Source organism: Dermacentor silvarum, chromosome 9 (assembly GCF_013339745.2).
Source record: "Dermacentor silvarum isolate Dsil-2018 chromosome 9, BIME_Dsil_1.4, whole genome shotgun sequence".
NCBI classification, from domain to species: domain Eukaryota; kingdom Metazoa; phylum Arthropoda; class Arachnida; order Ixodida; family Ixodidae; genus Dermacentor; species Dermacentor silvarum.
The window spans coordinates 114,027,772-114,043,527 of NC_051162.1; the positions used below are offsets into that span (position 1 = coordinate 114,027,772).

Genomic DNA, 15,756 nt, shown 5'->3' on the forward strand with positions numbered 1-15,756 from the left:
GCCAAAATTGTCTGCTAGCTTAGCTACTAGTCACTAGATAAGCGCTTGTGGTTTCGATGCAATCGTGGTCATTTCATCGCCGTCCATTCAGCTTCGTCTTCCCATTTTCGTCATATAGTTGTCACGACATAGCCGTCTTAAACCCGTCGTCATCCAATTGTCCTCTATCTGCCGTCGTCACGCTGTCATCTTTATACCATCGTCATCGTCGCACACTCGTCATCGCATTGTCGTCATGCCATCATCGTCATTCTGTCTTCGAAAGCTCCAGTGACGCCACTCCTTCTTTTTCATTTCGTTCTCATTATTGTGTCGTCGTCATACAGTCACGGTCATGCTGTTTCAGTCATGACCGTACTGGGCGAGCAAGTGCGGCAAAAATGGGCCGATCCTGGAGAGAGTGTATGCCGCATATCGCCAATGCAATGGTAATCTCAGTATGAACTCAAAAGAAATAGAGCTATGTTCAGGAATACGAAGAGTCGCACAATTGCTTGAATGGTAATCGCACTAACGTCTGCAGTCATCTAAAGATCGTTTCTTCCAAATATTTTGTAGTGAACGCAATAGAGAATTCTTGGTAGATAATATATTGTGCAAAGCATGAGCTTGAGAATGAAGTACAACAAAGTGGGCACTGATGTTGCATGACATCACGGCGTAGATTCAGAAGAAACAGGTATTTGACACGCTGGAAATGGAAGTCATTGTGCAACGCCAAAGTTTCATTTGCATGCATGACAAACGTTCTAGCAGCGATCTCACAGCAATAAGCAACATCTATGGGACTTCACGTCCAAGTGTTGGTGACATTCGGAGTCAGGCAACCGGTTTGTTGCGTTCTGCATGTGCTTAAACATGTTGCCAGGCGCGAACATACAATGCGTGCCCTTCCCTTGAATGAGATGACGTCATCGCGGATGCAAGAACTCGGCGCCGTAGGTGTTTCTAATTTCGGGCTTCTTCTTCTTCTTCTTTCTGCGGTTTTGCTCGCGCGCTTGGTTCAAACTAGCCTCTCTCCACATCGTTATCGCCTATGCGCGGTGTCGCGTCAGGCCCGCCGCACCCAGACTGCCTCTCCGGCAGAGACGGCGGGACTTTGAGCGAAAGATATCAAGGACGATGGCTGAAATAGGAGATGCCCCTTTACGGCCCCTCGTGTGAACAGCGAAAGCGAAGCAGCTCCGGGCCGGTGACAGCGGAAGAAGGCCAGATTGCGTGTGGATCCCATCGTCGCGGTGTTGAGTGGACTAATCGCTGACGGCATGCGTTCGCCGCTTATGGGACTGTTGCTGGCCCTGCTCGCGACCACACTAGGTGAGCATTTTGATATTTCTAAGTTCACTTTGTGCACGCATTTGATTGTCAACCAGCAGTAATGACCAATGCAAACCCTGATCAATGCTTGCGTTGGCTCATGTGCTATTTCTGGTCAGTGTTGGTGAGCATTCTTGGGTCTACGCGATGCAAAATTGAGTATAAAAATAGTCGTGGTTTGTTATTGAATGAACATCCATATCATAAAGAATGTACTTGAGGAGAACATGTTGTTGGGGTAGCTGGTGCGTGATAGAAAATATGTAAATTCTTGCTTAAAACAGACTACCACGAAAAGCAGGCACATTTATGACGCTATGTTTCGCGCAGGAATCTACTTATTTTTACTGTTCTTGTTTTTGCTGTTGTTTAAAAGTGTAGTGGCTCGGACGAGTTGGCATCGCATCATTCGGTGTAACTAACTCATAAAATGCAGGAAACAAGCAATGTCGACAGGCGGCCCCATGCCCGTGAACCTTCTTTCTTTGTACTTCATGCGCTACCTACAAAAAAATGGGTCTTGTTTGTCTTGTTTCTTCTGCGCGTATGACTTTTCTTTCGATGGACGGCCATAATATGATAAGATTCTTTTATACTGATTGTTCTCTTTCTTATTGCGCATCGTAACGAGTGTACGATGCCTGCGATAACGTAGGTCTTGTGTTCTATAGTCAATGGCGATGGTCATATAAAATTGAAAATGGAAGGTCTCGTTGCATGATACGGCTCAATATTTCGTGCTAGCTTGTCATATCTTTGACGCCACAAAATGGCAGAGGGTAGGGACTTTCTTTTATACATTGGTTGCAGCGCGAAACAGGACACAAGACGAGCACCTGGCAATGTCTAGTGTTCTTCTTCGTCACTTGCTACTTTCGCGGGATTGAATCCCGGCCACGGCGGCCGCATTTCGATGGGGGCGAAATGCGAAAACACCCGTGTACTTAGATTTAGGTGCACGTTAAAGAACCCCAGGAGGTCCAAATTTCCGGAGTCCCCCACTACGGCGTGCCTCATAATCAGAGCTGGTTTTGGCACGTAAAACCCCATAATTAAAATTATTAATCACTTGCTACTTTGTATTATGTCCGGCTTTCGCGCTGCAACCATAATACCATGAAACATTTCGGACTACTGCCATTCATCATTCTTTTAAGATACTTTAAAGTTGCCAACGAAGTGCCATTTCTTCGTGTGCGTAGCTTGCATTAAAAAAATCGTGCCACAAAGAGACACTGACACCTAGCGTTCATTCACCTTGATCTGCACACAACCATTTGTTGGAAATTCATATAAATATCAAGTCTATTATGCCTCTTGCATTGTTTGCACTTCTGGGACGTTATATTCAACACGAACTATTGCCCCGCTTCGGCAGGAAAGCATGTAACGAGAACATAAAGAAATGCGCTTTTGTTTCCCAAACTTGGCTTGCAAAAAATTGTAAACTAGAAACGCAACTCAGCGTTGGCAGGCAGCTGTGAAACCTGAGACAAGGTAGTTCCCGGACATGAACGGGTTAAAAAAAGCGCACTTCATTTATTTGACTGTGAATTCACTTGGCTGTGAATTGTCGGCGCACATTGTTTACTTACTTTCAGTCAATTGCCCGTGTCAGCCTTTTCTATCTATTCAGGCTACGATGATGGCACTTAAGCGGACGCCTTGAACGCAGAAGAGCAATGTTTGCTTGTGCGGTGCCATTTTCATAGGCTCGCATCCCAGTGTTTACCTCTTCAATGGTACAGCGTGAATGACCAGGATCAGCAGTTGCCAGGTCGGCTGACGATGTTTGCAATACAAGTTATGTTGTACCACGTAATTGGTACAACATAATTTGCTTTTTCATAACTGCATAATGAAGTTTTCGGTCATGCAGGGAAAACCAATCGTTACATGTGCGGCGCAATGTATTGGATGACGTCCTTGTGTTTTAGGCGCGGCTTCAGGGATGGGCATGCATAAATATTTTTTACTGGGGTCTTGTTTGGTGCAATACCACGAATAAGTTCTGAGCACCGAGAAAAGAAAAAAATGAAACACAGACAGCATGACAAACCATACATATTCAATGAGAGATTCAAAGCAGACTACTGGAAATGAGAATGAACAGCTATTTTTACAATGACCGGTACACTGAAAAAAATATTTTTTTATTTCTGGTGAAGTCCCATAGGCTGCTCAGTGGGTGTCGGCTTCCCACGTGTTTCACTCGAAGCTCACTGTATTCTTGTTCAGTGAACATTGCCAATTGTATAGCCACTTCTAAAAGGCGTGGACTGTGAATCCTACTTCATTTTCGCCAAGCCCACCGTGAATAATCATGACCGTAATATGCAGGGCTCATTGTCACACAAGTGTTGTTATTATAAGTTCGTAAAAGCAGATGCGAGTCAATCGTTATGTCAGACATACTATTAGCAAATACAGATCGCCAATCGTACCAAGAACAAGACCGTCTCGTAAAATATTGTCACGTAGTAGTGACAGTGAAGAGAACAGTTGTAAAACTGTGTATGACGGAACTGATTCTTTATTGGGCGAACCTGTGCCCACAAAAGAAAGCTACACTCGAAGCACAACGATAGCGGCGAACACAGTCGGCTATCGTCGAAATCTGATCAGCGGCGAAATGCGTCGGTTTTTATACGTGAGTCATCCAAGGTTCCAGATTAATCCCTGGTGCCCGCTTGTCTTCCAGAAAGTCCTAGATAATTCCAGATTCCAGAAAGTTCTAGATACAGTCAGATTCCACGAGCTTCAGTGACCACAGACGACGGATAGAAGCATCGATAACGTTCGAGAAGATTCCGCTGCTTGAGCGTCCTGCGCCGAGCGATAACGTTTAACGTTTGTTAGCCGGTGGAAAGCGGCCACCGGTGAAAAATAAACATGTATACGTCTCAATATCGTTGGCGTTAGCGTTTAAGAGCAGAAATGGATACGAGCAATTAAGGTGTGGATCTTCTTTTAACCCTGAAGGGTACGATTGCTTTCCACCGGTGAAAAATAAAGATGTATACGTCTCAATATTGTCGGCGTTAGCGTTTAAGAGCAGAAATGGATACGGGCAATTAAGGTGTGGATCTACTTTTAAGCCTGAAGGCTAGGATTGCGTTGCTGAGTTGAAGGGGCTGATTCTGCAATCAATTAGATATTAATTTGGTCAGCAGCGATGCACGCGGTCTTTGTCGATGTCAGAATTTCATGTTTTCTGTGTCACGAAGGAGTGGCTGTCGTGAGTCGCTCACGTGTAGAACGGGCACTGGTGGCAGGGCAGTGGTTCAGTTCATTGGCAGTGATTTCATTTGAATAATAGCGCAAATATTTTATTAGTGCATAAAATATATGATAACTGCTGTGACAAACTTGCGAAACGTCAGCGGAAAATTACATTTACTTGGACATAACCAAAATTTCAAATCATTTGTGTTTTGATACATTTGATCCGAAGATCACAACAAGACAAACCTAGTATTACAAGTAGCTGCAACGAACTGTGCAGCCAAAGCAACTAAATCTTTTCAGAGCTGTTTATTGCTTGTGCAACATGGAGTGCCCGTATTAATCTGCCTAATGTCTTTCTCTTATTCGCCATTTTTGCGTTTTATTTGCAATTCAAAGAAAAGTTGGAGTTCAAAGCTTTTGATATCTTACAGTATACGTGCAGCAAACTTATAGCAACTTTGTAATTTTTGATCAATGTATTTATATATTTCTCATTGCTGCTTGAAATACTCAAGTCCTTCAGCAATCGAAATTGATTACGAATGAAGAAATATATAAGGTTCATGTCATCGTAAGTTGTGTTGTTACCGCATGTATTTGCTACTACTTGGAGAACTTTTTGAAGTGGCAATGAAATGGATATGAGTTGTTTCTAAATTAGCTTTCTTCGCTCTCCGTTACCTAACATATGCACTTACCATCTTGGCACTTCTGTGAGTGTTACGTGGGCTGCTACAATGGTGGAAACGATTTCAGAAGCTTAAAGAGTTGCCTTACATTTGAAATTGTAATATATTGCGGAATATATCGTGGCACGTTCATCGGACGTAAGGTGCGTCGTTTATCTATTCGATGTAGCAGAACTGTCAATAAGCGCTTGTTGACTTAGGGAGCGCAGAAAGACACAGACTCGTATTTGTCATTTTGTGGCCTTTGTCTATGTTAATGCACGCAGATTTGAGCGGATGGAAAGAAAGTTCCAACGAAGGACGCAGCTGTCGCCATGATGATCACGTGCCCTTGAAATAGAAGATAAGTCACGAGCCGTCATTTGTTTTCTCGGGGGTTAGATATTGTGCTTGAAATCGTCCTTGACAAGTTCGTCTTGCAAGTCTTCGCGTCAATCGCTTGCTGCAAAACTTTTATGAAGATCTATAAAGGATGCTCTTTTGGTCGTTCATTAACCAGAACCCTGCACCTACAGCATCCCGCAGTTAGGCCGGTATACAGTAACAATTCTATTTAAACTTTTTTTTATTGCCGCGCTTTCTCAGTGGTCTGAGCCGTGCTCCTCCTACCTTATCAATATGAGATCGCCCGTTCGGGAACGCTGAAAGAAAATGAAAGGAATAGAATTGAGCGAAGTGAATCGATAACTTATATCGGCATCCACCTACGCTCAAACCGTTTATGCGACATTGCAGTTCCAGCGCATTCTCAACAACAACCACAACCAACCCAGCGCCCAGACTTGTGCGCCGAAAGTGAGCTGCAGGAGGCCCGGACTCTGCTGCGTAATGCCGTGGCCAAGGTGGGCACCATCCTACCTGAAAGCATTCCTGTGCCCGGTGTTTCTTCCTCCGGGTACACCCTGTACAACGGTACTCTATCACCTCTGCTTCTTACCGACGTCAACGTGACCGCACAGCAAGCCGTATGTAAGGATGACGTGCGGCATTTCCCATTCTTCATCGGAGTCGGAACGGTGAGCAGTTCAAATGCCTGTCATGACGACTACGACTGCACCCTAACTATGGGTGTAACTGGTCTTATGCTCTTCGTGCTGTAGAGTTAAAATGGCTAGGAAATTTAGAACGGATTATACAGAGCATTACTGTCAAGGGCAGTGCAAACCAAAGAGAAAAAAAAACATAATGACACAAAAACAGCGATTCTCAAAGTTGAAGTCCTCATACTCAAAATGAATTAACACGATTGATTATGGAAACTCGCAATATTTCTAACTTTGAGGAATGTCTAACTGAATCGCAGTCAGCTGAAAGATTAGCATTCATGAGAAGGAAACGTCTACAGTAGTATATCTTGGACATGCACAGCACTTCCTTTGGTATGCGTAAAAGCAGTCATAAATTTTAGTGACATCCGTGTGGTAAGTTACCACTGTGTGTTATTATTTGTTTATTTTGGTTGTCCTTGTTCTTGTTCATTATGCATTGCATAATATGTAATGATGGCACATCAGCACTTCCACATTGCAACCACAGCAAGTAGAGCTTTATTTCTGGTTTGTGTGCTATAATTAGCTCTCCTGGAGCCATTCATGCACATAAAATCTAAATCAATATGTTGTTTGCAGTTCTCATACGAAATAACATGGTTGATCATTTCTGTAGCATACTCGCGAGCCTGGAGCCAAAAAATAAAACCAGGCATGTTAAATTGCAAAGTGTTGCCTGATTTCTCAACAGAGATGCCGGCTTATCCGTTATTTTTGTCAAACTCGGGTGCTCAGCTTTGAGAGACCTCGTTTCATTAAATGGATTCACGAGTCGTTTCCAGTAGAAGGCAGAAACGTCAATGCTGTAGGGATGCCTTATTGTGCTAATGTTGGTTTGAATGCATTTTATTGAAGGGACGGTCTTAACATTAGTCGGCGGACGTCATTATATTTTTTTTTCAATTTACGGAATGAAAAAAAGAAGCTTTTGTGCAGTCAAACAAGGTTCAATGTGTGCGTGCGTGACAAATAAGACATAATCTTCGACTACTTTAAGCGCAACTGCGCTTTCAGAAAAACTTGCACCCTTTCGAGCTTATCTGGTTCCCTAACAATAAACGTCATCGGGCTAGCCGGCCAATCCTTTTTAACGCTGGGCGCGACAAACAGCTTGCGCGTTATCAGCGTGGCGTTGCATGCTTGACTGGAAAGCCGCGAGCACCGTCTTTTCAAGAAAGGAAACAGCGATGCAGATGACGATTATTATTCGGACGAGATATATGACAAAGGGCGTAAACTTCTTAGAGTGTGCGTGTTGAAGCGAAAAACAGTGTGGAGCTGTGAAACGAGTTTGCTCTATGCGTACTTTCTGATACGGCGTCGTCGTAAACATCTACGTAGAAGATTACGTCTTTGCGCACCTCCTTATCACCGCACCATAGCGCAAAGAAAAATTGCCTACCACATCCACTAGGATTACTTTTCGTTTATCGTTTCGGGTTGTCATTGTCGATGAACAGCTATAGTCCGAGGTGGCACTGCGCATGCGCAGTACGTAAGAAGACGCCCGGCTGTTTGCTTCCCCGCAGCTTTCCAGGCGCGGGGCCGCAAGTTTCCTGAAAATGCATTAGGATGTGTTCGGCTTCTACACTGTCGTGACAAGTGAATGAGCTATGTTACAACGGATGTTTATCTCTGTATCAAGATAAATCCTCTGAATGCTAAATTAGCATATTCATGGCCAAATCGGATTAGGGACTATCTCGAAGCAGATGCGCGCTAACAAAATGAAACAAAATGTAATCGTCTTCGCATTCGGTTGTCTTGAAGCTTTTATTCTAACCGCATACCATGCTCGCGAAAAAAGTGGAAAAAATTTATAACTTTTTAATTTGCAGACTGTGCTTGTTCCTAAAAAAAGTGAACTATGAAAAGCGCATAATACTCCTTTGCAGGCAGGGCTTCCATAGTTAGCTTGCCATTTTTATTGAAATTAGAGATATTTGAACACTGGACGCTGAGTTAGGGCATTGCTGAAAATATAACGCTACTGATAGTTGCGCACCATCCCTGTGTCGGCATCTTTCCGTCAAGTGTTGGCTTTGGGTTTACAGTGACTTGACCTAATATTGGAGCCCTCCAAGCCAGGACGCATTTTTGTTCAGTTGCGATGCTTTCTAAGTGAGCTACTTGCATGCGCCTCCTTTTGTAGATCGTTGTTTCGGAATGGATGAATATTTTATCTTTGGTAAAACTTCGCCCACATTGCAGATGCACGCATAACTTACTGCTTATGCACTGTTATCGCGCAGAGACTTATTGATAAAAAGCATGCAGGCCTAATTTCTAGTTACCTCCTGGTTATCCCAATTGGTAGAACGATGGCCACAGAAAAACGCTTGTGCAGGACTCAGCCACTAGACCAAGAACAATATCTTTTTATATGTACAGGCCTTTTTCTGATGAAAATGCATTGGTTTGTTTTAGTTTTCTTTGTGGCTGTTTGCTACTTTTGCGTGCATTGCTGTTTTACCGTTTATAATTTTGCAGCTATAGTGGCTTCACAGTGGTGCATTTTCATACCTGTCTATTTCATTGAGAAAGTAATAGGCCAATTTAGGCAGAGTGCTTTCTTTACGGTTGGTTTTCGGATGATATGCCATGACCATACAAATAAAGAAAATGCTATAAATCAGCATAGTATTCCCGCGGCCAAAGATAGTTTTTTGCCAATAAACCCTGGGCTTTTGAATTGCCTGCGCTGATTCCCAAAGAAAACCAATTTGCCAATAACCTCTAGCCCTTGCATTTGCCCATAAAATTATTAAAAGTGTTTGTGCTTCATTATTGCATTCTTCCTTCTAGGATGCCACTATGAGGGGCATTTACCACTACCACTGCGCGGGCAACAACGTGACAACACCTGAAGGTCGTGGGCGAGTGACTGTGACATTTTCCGGGGTCTCTTTCAATGGCAAGCTAATCCAGCAGCTGGTAGGCGAGGGCGGAAGTAGCAGCGTCGGCGGCAGTACCTCCTCGCAACAACCTGTGTGGAGTGTCGCGGTGACCCTGGGAGCGTATCCTTCGTTCTCAGGCATAGCCACGAGCCCGCAAAACTCTCAAGTGAGCGGAGTGCCTTACTTCGACATGATGCAGGCTGCGGACCGCTGCTTCGTGCCCGTGTTCGCGAAGCTACCCGAAACGCACGTGCTGCCCGCCCTCAAAGAAGCCCTTGGAGCTCAGTAGCTGCGAACGACTACGACGCCTCCAACAAACTTTATTGTTTGTAGTGGGTCTATGAGCACTGCCATTGTCACTGTTTTATTTCAACTATCCCAGTGCAACAACGCCGGCCGAGCCCTTGATCTTTATTTCTTAAAAAACAACAACTTATAAATGTAGTCGGTGCATTTTTAGTTAAAATAATCTGGTAACGTTAGACAAACTCCCAGTGACATACACAAGAGAAACGAATACTGCCAAATAAAATACATTTAGTGGCTTGCGCTACATAGAACTATGCGTGGCTGGTTGTCGTGTCAAGTGCCACTTTTAGTTTCAGTTAACGTACTGCCTCTAATTTGCTTTGGTCTAAATGATAAATGCAATAGGAAAACAGGGAAACAAAAGGGGCAGCCGTGTTTTTACAGATGCACGAACAAGAAAATTTTGAGCTTGTATTCATGCATTCCATGTTAAATCGTGAACTCACCACAGCAGCCTGGTAAATTTGAGCGCGTTCAGTGCGGTGGAAAATTAGGTACTCGAAATTGTTTTATCGCATTTCAACCGTATAGCAGTCTGCCAACACTAAGTAGTGCAAAGTGAAATGTACCTACAGAAACCGTTTCTTTGGAGTAACAAAAGACGATCTCCAAGGCCACGCTTTTGTGGACAGGGGTCACTGGAAGTGATTGCAGAAACTGCAAATACTTCGAGGCAGCAATGCGTTGTTTCGTTTGTAATTTTGGGTTTCGGCGATTTGTTACTGCTTTATTGTCGTGAGTGAAAGAAATGCTGGCACATTTTAACAGCGATGTCGTTTTGTGCCATTCAGTGCCCGAGCAAGCGTATTGGGCGGGGCAAAAGACAGAGCGGTGGTCGCTGATTTGCTGAAGTCAGACAATCCACGCCAAAATGGCAGACAGCGATATCAAATAGCAGTTTTGAGTAAAAATGTGCTCTGAGACTCCAGTTTTTTTTAATGCAGATTACCCCTTTACTCTATGTTAATGTGTAATCGAAGGACGACCGTGTAAAGGTCCATTCAGGAGGAAAATTGCCAAAAACAAAATAGTATTGAGCAGCCTTCTAAGGCACAGAGCGGGCCAGTACCAGAAATTGTGGAACGTGAGACAAGCCTGAAGAGCTTAGTTCATAGGGAATCCGACGTAGTAAGAATCGCAGCGTACGCTTTAGTGTAACGTACTTACTGCACAATGACCCACAAAAGGAAAAACTAATTTTATTTTCTGAAATTCGCGACAAGGTCCACAGCACAAATGTAACCCAGGCAAGAGCTGTCATTCAACGTTATGTTTTAGCATATGTACATATCTTAAGAATTCAAGCAATAAAGTCATGGTGTGTTCAAAACCATGATGTTTCAGGCTTTCTTATATCGCAAATAAAAAGGTCTTTAGACCGCACCCAGGATTCTTTGACCAATGATGATGACGATGCTTTTACGTTATCTGAAACGCGGTTTGCAAGAAGCGAACCATCGTCCATGCAGGTCACTGGAGCTGACTTTTATCTTGAAATGATCGGTGCTTGAGGAACTCTTATATGGCTTTAAGGTTTGCTAATGATGAAAGGCATGTTTGAAATGCAGCCTGCCTTTGTTACAGTAGGCTCTCAAACAGGAAACAAAAATTATCAAGTATGGCAGTGCCTGCCAAGCGACCGTCCCACTGTGACTTACAAATTATACAATAAATATTGGTCCTCTCCCTCCGCTATTGTCTCTTTCGCTGACAATGCCGAAATCTCGCTTATTTAGGTGCATACATATGGTTTCCAACCAAAAGGCACAACAGTACAGAAAGCTTAAGTGGTTGAGAGTTAGCTCGTTAGCAACATGCTCAGAGCCTTGTTTCGGAAATAGCGAAGGCATCAGTAATAATTTGGCACTACGCGCTGAATATGCTGGCGCTGAATATGCCGACGCCTTGTTAAACAACGGAGCTGTTTAAGCAAGGCGTAATGTGTCTGCTGAATCTAAAAAAAATACCCTTGCCGAGCGATCAGTCACCTGGATTTCCTTGCAACCCCTTCGCGGAGGGGCGTGTGCTTCGCCTGTTCTCCGTGCCGTGCACATGTTGCCTTGACATGGGAGGTTAAGGAGAGGGAAGGAGAGCGTGCGCGCGGGGCCCGCTATGCGCGGGAGAGAGAAAGAAAAAGAAATTGTATAGACGGTTTTAGTGTTTACAAACAAACCTCGCTTGCCGCTGACTGGTTGCCCCATCGGAACTTCCGGCAGGAGATCTAGAACCACTTCCGGCTATGTTGTTTGAAGGCATGCGTGACGCGAGGCCGGCGTGTAGATGTTTGCACTGCTTGGTAGAATCTGTGATAAGCTGATTCTACATCGTGAATATTATCGAGATGACGAGCGACTACTTTAAGGCGCTTGGCACCGAAGCAAAAGATCGGTATCGCCAAAAGCTGGTGTTTAGAGGCGGAGAGCTGCCCGACCCGCTGGACGATGATGTGCGATTTTCGTTTTCGTCGGGCTCCAAACACTTTCCCTCAGTTACAACACCAGAGCAACAAGCGGAGTATATTAGTAAGGACATGCAATGAACGCAGACTGTTGTCTTCAGGGCACGTAATAGGACTGCCGAAAACTCTAATCTTTTTAATGGCACTTCTTTCTTCTGTCTGAAGTTTTACGTGCCAAAACTAGTTCTGATTATGAGGCTCGCCGTAGTGGAGGGTTCCTGATTAATTTTGACCACCTGCAGTTCTTTAACGTGCACTACAACACAAGCACACGGGCGTTTTTGCATTTCACGATGGCACTTTTATTGCTGCAAGATGGAGGATGAAGTGGTAAGCTGTGCATGTGTACATGCACATGTTTTCTGCGTCATATGCCTTGTTTCTGCTTTTAAATATGCATTCACAGATAACTGTACATTCTCAAAAATCATGTATTGCACGACACCTAGGTCGACTGAAATGGTACTAACTTAAAGGCTCACGAAATTACCACACTTCTAGCAAAATGAAACCTGTAGTGTTGGGCACGAGATTGCAATCCATAATTGGCCTCCGTTAATTCGTAAATGTTTTAGAATGTGGCCGAAACTTCCTACATGCATGCACGGAAATCGCTAGCTTTTCTGCGATTCTGCTCTGCCGTACCGTTACGAATGCTCACATGCCGCCGCGGTGGCTAGGCGGTTACGGTGCTCGGTTGCTGACCCAAAAGACGCCATTTGGGCCCCGGCCGTCGCATTTCCATCGAGGCGAAATGCTAGAGGTCCGCGTACTGTGCGATGTCAATGCATGTTAAAAAACCACAGATGGTCGAAATTATCCGGAGCCCTGCACTGCGGCGTCCGTCATAGCCTGAGTCGCTTTGGGATGGTAAACATAATAAACCAATGCGCACATGTACCTAGGGTAGTAAAGCTGCAGAAGTGCACTTGTGCCCCAGATACCAAAAACAATAAAATAAAACGGCGGACAGCATGGCACCCACTAAACAATAATTTAAACTCATGTTCGTAGCATGGCAATCCACGCCGAGGCAAGAAACTGGACGAGCGGGCAAGCTCCGGGCAAGAGTCGAGCTGCTCTCGCGTGAGTTACACGACATACGGCCAGAACAATCGCGCAGTAACACTTTTATTATTTCGCATTATATCAGTCTGGCTACTCCACGTAGTAACGTACATTGGATCGATGAAGTGAGCAGAGCAAATCTGGGAGCTCTTGGTAGGCTGCCACCTATCCCGGCGCACCGCTGCTATCCAGGCGTTTCTCCTGTCATCCTCGATAGAAAACCTAAACGTTCGCACTTTCGAAAGGAGGTTGGCTCCTGAACGAAGGCTGCACCCTGGCATGACACAACACGAACCCATCCTTGAACGCTTTCACAGGTGATATGTACGATGCGGTATTCATTTTCAAGCCAGCAACAGCCAGTAAAACATCGATGAGGAGTGAACGTAATGAAAACAGTCGATGCTCCAGAGAGCTACTCGCCGTCACGCAACACACTGAATGCCACAAGTCGCACTTATATCGATTAACCCGAAAAATAACACAGAATATGCACAGGACAAGGGCGCGAGCGAACAAAATACCAGCAAAAAACGAGCAAAAGAAATCGCTACCGGAAGTTTCCTAAGGGCGCCGGATGCCGGCGCACAGCGTTGCCAGAGCGCGGTGGGCGCTGGATGAAACCGTCTATAGCAGCGCCAACGAGGCAACGCGCAGAGCTGCTTTTGACGCTCTTGGCGTTTCCCCGTTTTTCGGTGTTCGCGCCAAACGCGCGCGGTGTCCGTGACTGCTGCAGGCGCCGCTGGCGTCAGCTCGGCAGGTTTCGACCAGCCACGCCCTGACCAGCCATGCCGCGAGCACTAGAAGAAGAAGCCGCTCATCTTGAAGCACGTCGCGCGGCCAAGCGAGAATCTGCGCGTCGGCGGCGAGCCGATTCGGAATACTGTTACTAGCAGCACTTAACATTTCCTAGCAAAACGTAGCCAAGCCTAGTAAAACCTGGAAGAATTTCCTAATTTCCTATTGCCACTAATTCATACTAATTATGGAAAACAATCTGGATATTTCACAGCATTGTCCACTTGGAACAGCCTCCCACTAGATGTGAAGCGCTCTTTTTCATTAGGTCTCTTCAAGAAAACCTTATTCACTTTTCTACTAGAGAAACGAAATTGATCACATATTTAGTCTATTCACTTCACTCCGGCTCATTTCTCTTTCGTTTCTTTTTCCTTTATATGATTTACAATTATGCACACAATAAACTTTTCTCGTTCGTTTTGTTGTGAATGCTTTAGCTACTACCATAATTGTGCTAATAGTTAGTGACTCTGCATTATTTCCAGTTTGTACTTCATTTACTTTGCCTAATATTCCACTTATTGATTACTACATTGCTGTTTTAAGTTATGTATTAGCACAAATGTATATTTTCTGTCAGGAGGTCCCCTTTCAGCTACATGCTCTGGGACCTCCTTCTGTATACTTATGTAAGCTGCATTCTACTTACGAAAGAAAATAAACTGAAACTGAAACTGAGAAGCTGGGTCGATCACCAGCTCCGCTGTTTACTCCAGCCTTGCACCACTAGTGCAAGATGCGCACGATTTTTTTATATGTTCGTATATGTGTCGGATCTTTTTCTTTGTACAGAAGTAAAATATTATTGCGGTAATTACACTGAAGATAAATACAGTGTGAACCAGAATCAGTGTAGCTGATGCATAACAGTGTACTATTTTTTAAAATCTAGCTTACAGAGAGTAGAAATCTTCATATCGTAAATGACAGCGGTGGCCTAATGTTCAACTGTCACATACTCATGCACTTGATTGGCGCTTTATCAGAACAGCAAACTTCGCTTGCGCGCTGTGAAATTGAACAAAAAGAAGGCTCCAATTGACGTAGATTCTAAATGGCCCGCAAATTGCAAAAGTACCTCCAACGAGCACTCCAACCTTACACTTGAACCAATTTGCCATAAGTCAAAAGTGTGCTCCATAGATCTGACGTCTTGGGACGAAGTGAACGGAAGTCGGCATCCGCAGGAATTTTCCTTTACATTCAAGTGAGCATCGATTTTTGTTTTGGTCAAATTGCCACCATCCATCTTTGAGATTTGTTCAGAAATGAATTAACAATAATGCGGCAGTTCGAACTATCACTACTTAGCCATCCCAAGGCGAATATTGCTGAGCCATCCCTCAAAACCCTTGCATCCCTCTGTGTTTGCTAACTGAGCTAGAACACCTCCTAGTCTGCCAAGCCCTTGACCGCTGGCGTTTTCCAGGGGTGCATTAGTGTGAATGCGGTCGCAACAGAGAGTATAGCAAGTTTCAAAGCGAATATTTCCGTAAATAAATGTTGTGACCGTGTCCTGAAGCTAGTCAGGCGTGTCTTAGCGGAGTTTGCACAGCGACTTCCGGATGAAATACCTTCAGAGATTGGTTTTCGCTTGACTTCGATTCTTTATCTGCAAGGATGCTGTAAACTGTTTGCTTCGCGATGTATTCAGCTGAATACAAATATATGCTTACGGAGAGATCTCAAAAAGGGTTTTTATACAATATTTACAAGTGACAGCCAGCGGCGCCACAATAACAAAGATGGCGGTTGGGATACAGCTCGTCCTCTTCGTCGTGTGCTATGTCATTTCTACTTCGTCCGAATGATAGGTGCATGGCTCATCACAATATCTTTAGCGATCCTACCTGTACATTGCACACTCAGTTCATAGCACATCTCCTTCAACACAATGACATTTCTGTGTGAGAATGCCTCTCGAGAAACGCAGAACCACC

The 15,756-nt window shown here is 44.4% G+C and overlaps 1 protein-coding gene across 1 annotated transcript; it reads left to right on the plus strand.

Moving 5' to 3' along the window:
- The first annotated feature begins 1,096 nt into the window (after positions 1 to 1,096).
- On the plus strand, positions 1,097 to 14,489 carry LOC119464123 (uncharacterized). The gene is made up of 3 exons (XM_037724961.2): positions 1,097 to 1,317; positions 5,970 to 6,250; positions 9,089 to 14,489. The coding sequence occupies exons 1-3, from the start codon at positions 1,266 to 1,268 to the stop codon at positions 9,467 to 9,469; spliced, it is 714 nt and encodes a 237-aa protein (XP_037580889.1). The 5' UTR covers positions 1,097 to 1,265; the 3' UTR covers positions 9,470 to 14,489.
- Positions 14,490 to 15,756: the final 1,267 nt, after the last annotated feature.

Coding starts and splice junctions, on each gene's coding strand:
- LOC119464123 (XM_037724961.2), top strand. CDS start 1,266: ATGCGTTCGCCGCTTATGGGACTGTTGCTGGCCCTGCTCGCGACCACA. Junction 1,318..5,969: donor CCTGCTCGCGACCACACTAG/GTGAGCATTTTG, acceptor GCGACATTGCAG/TTCCAGCGCATTCTCAACAA. Junction 6,251..9,088: donor TCTTCATCGGAGTCGGAACG/GTGAGCAGTTCA, acceptor TCTTCCTTCTAG/GATGCCACTATGAGGGGCAT.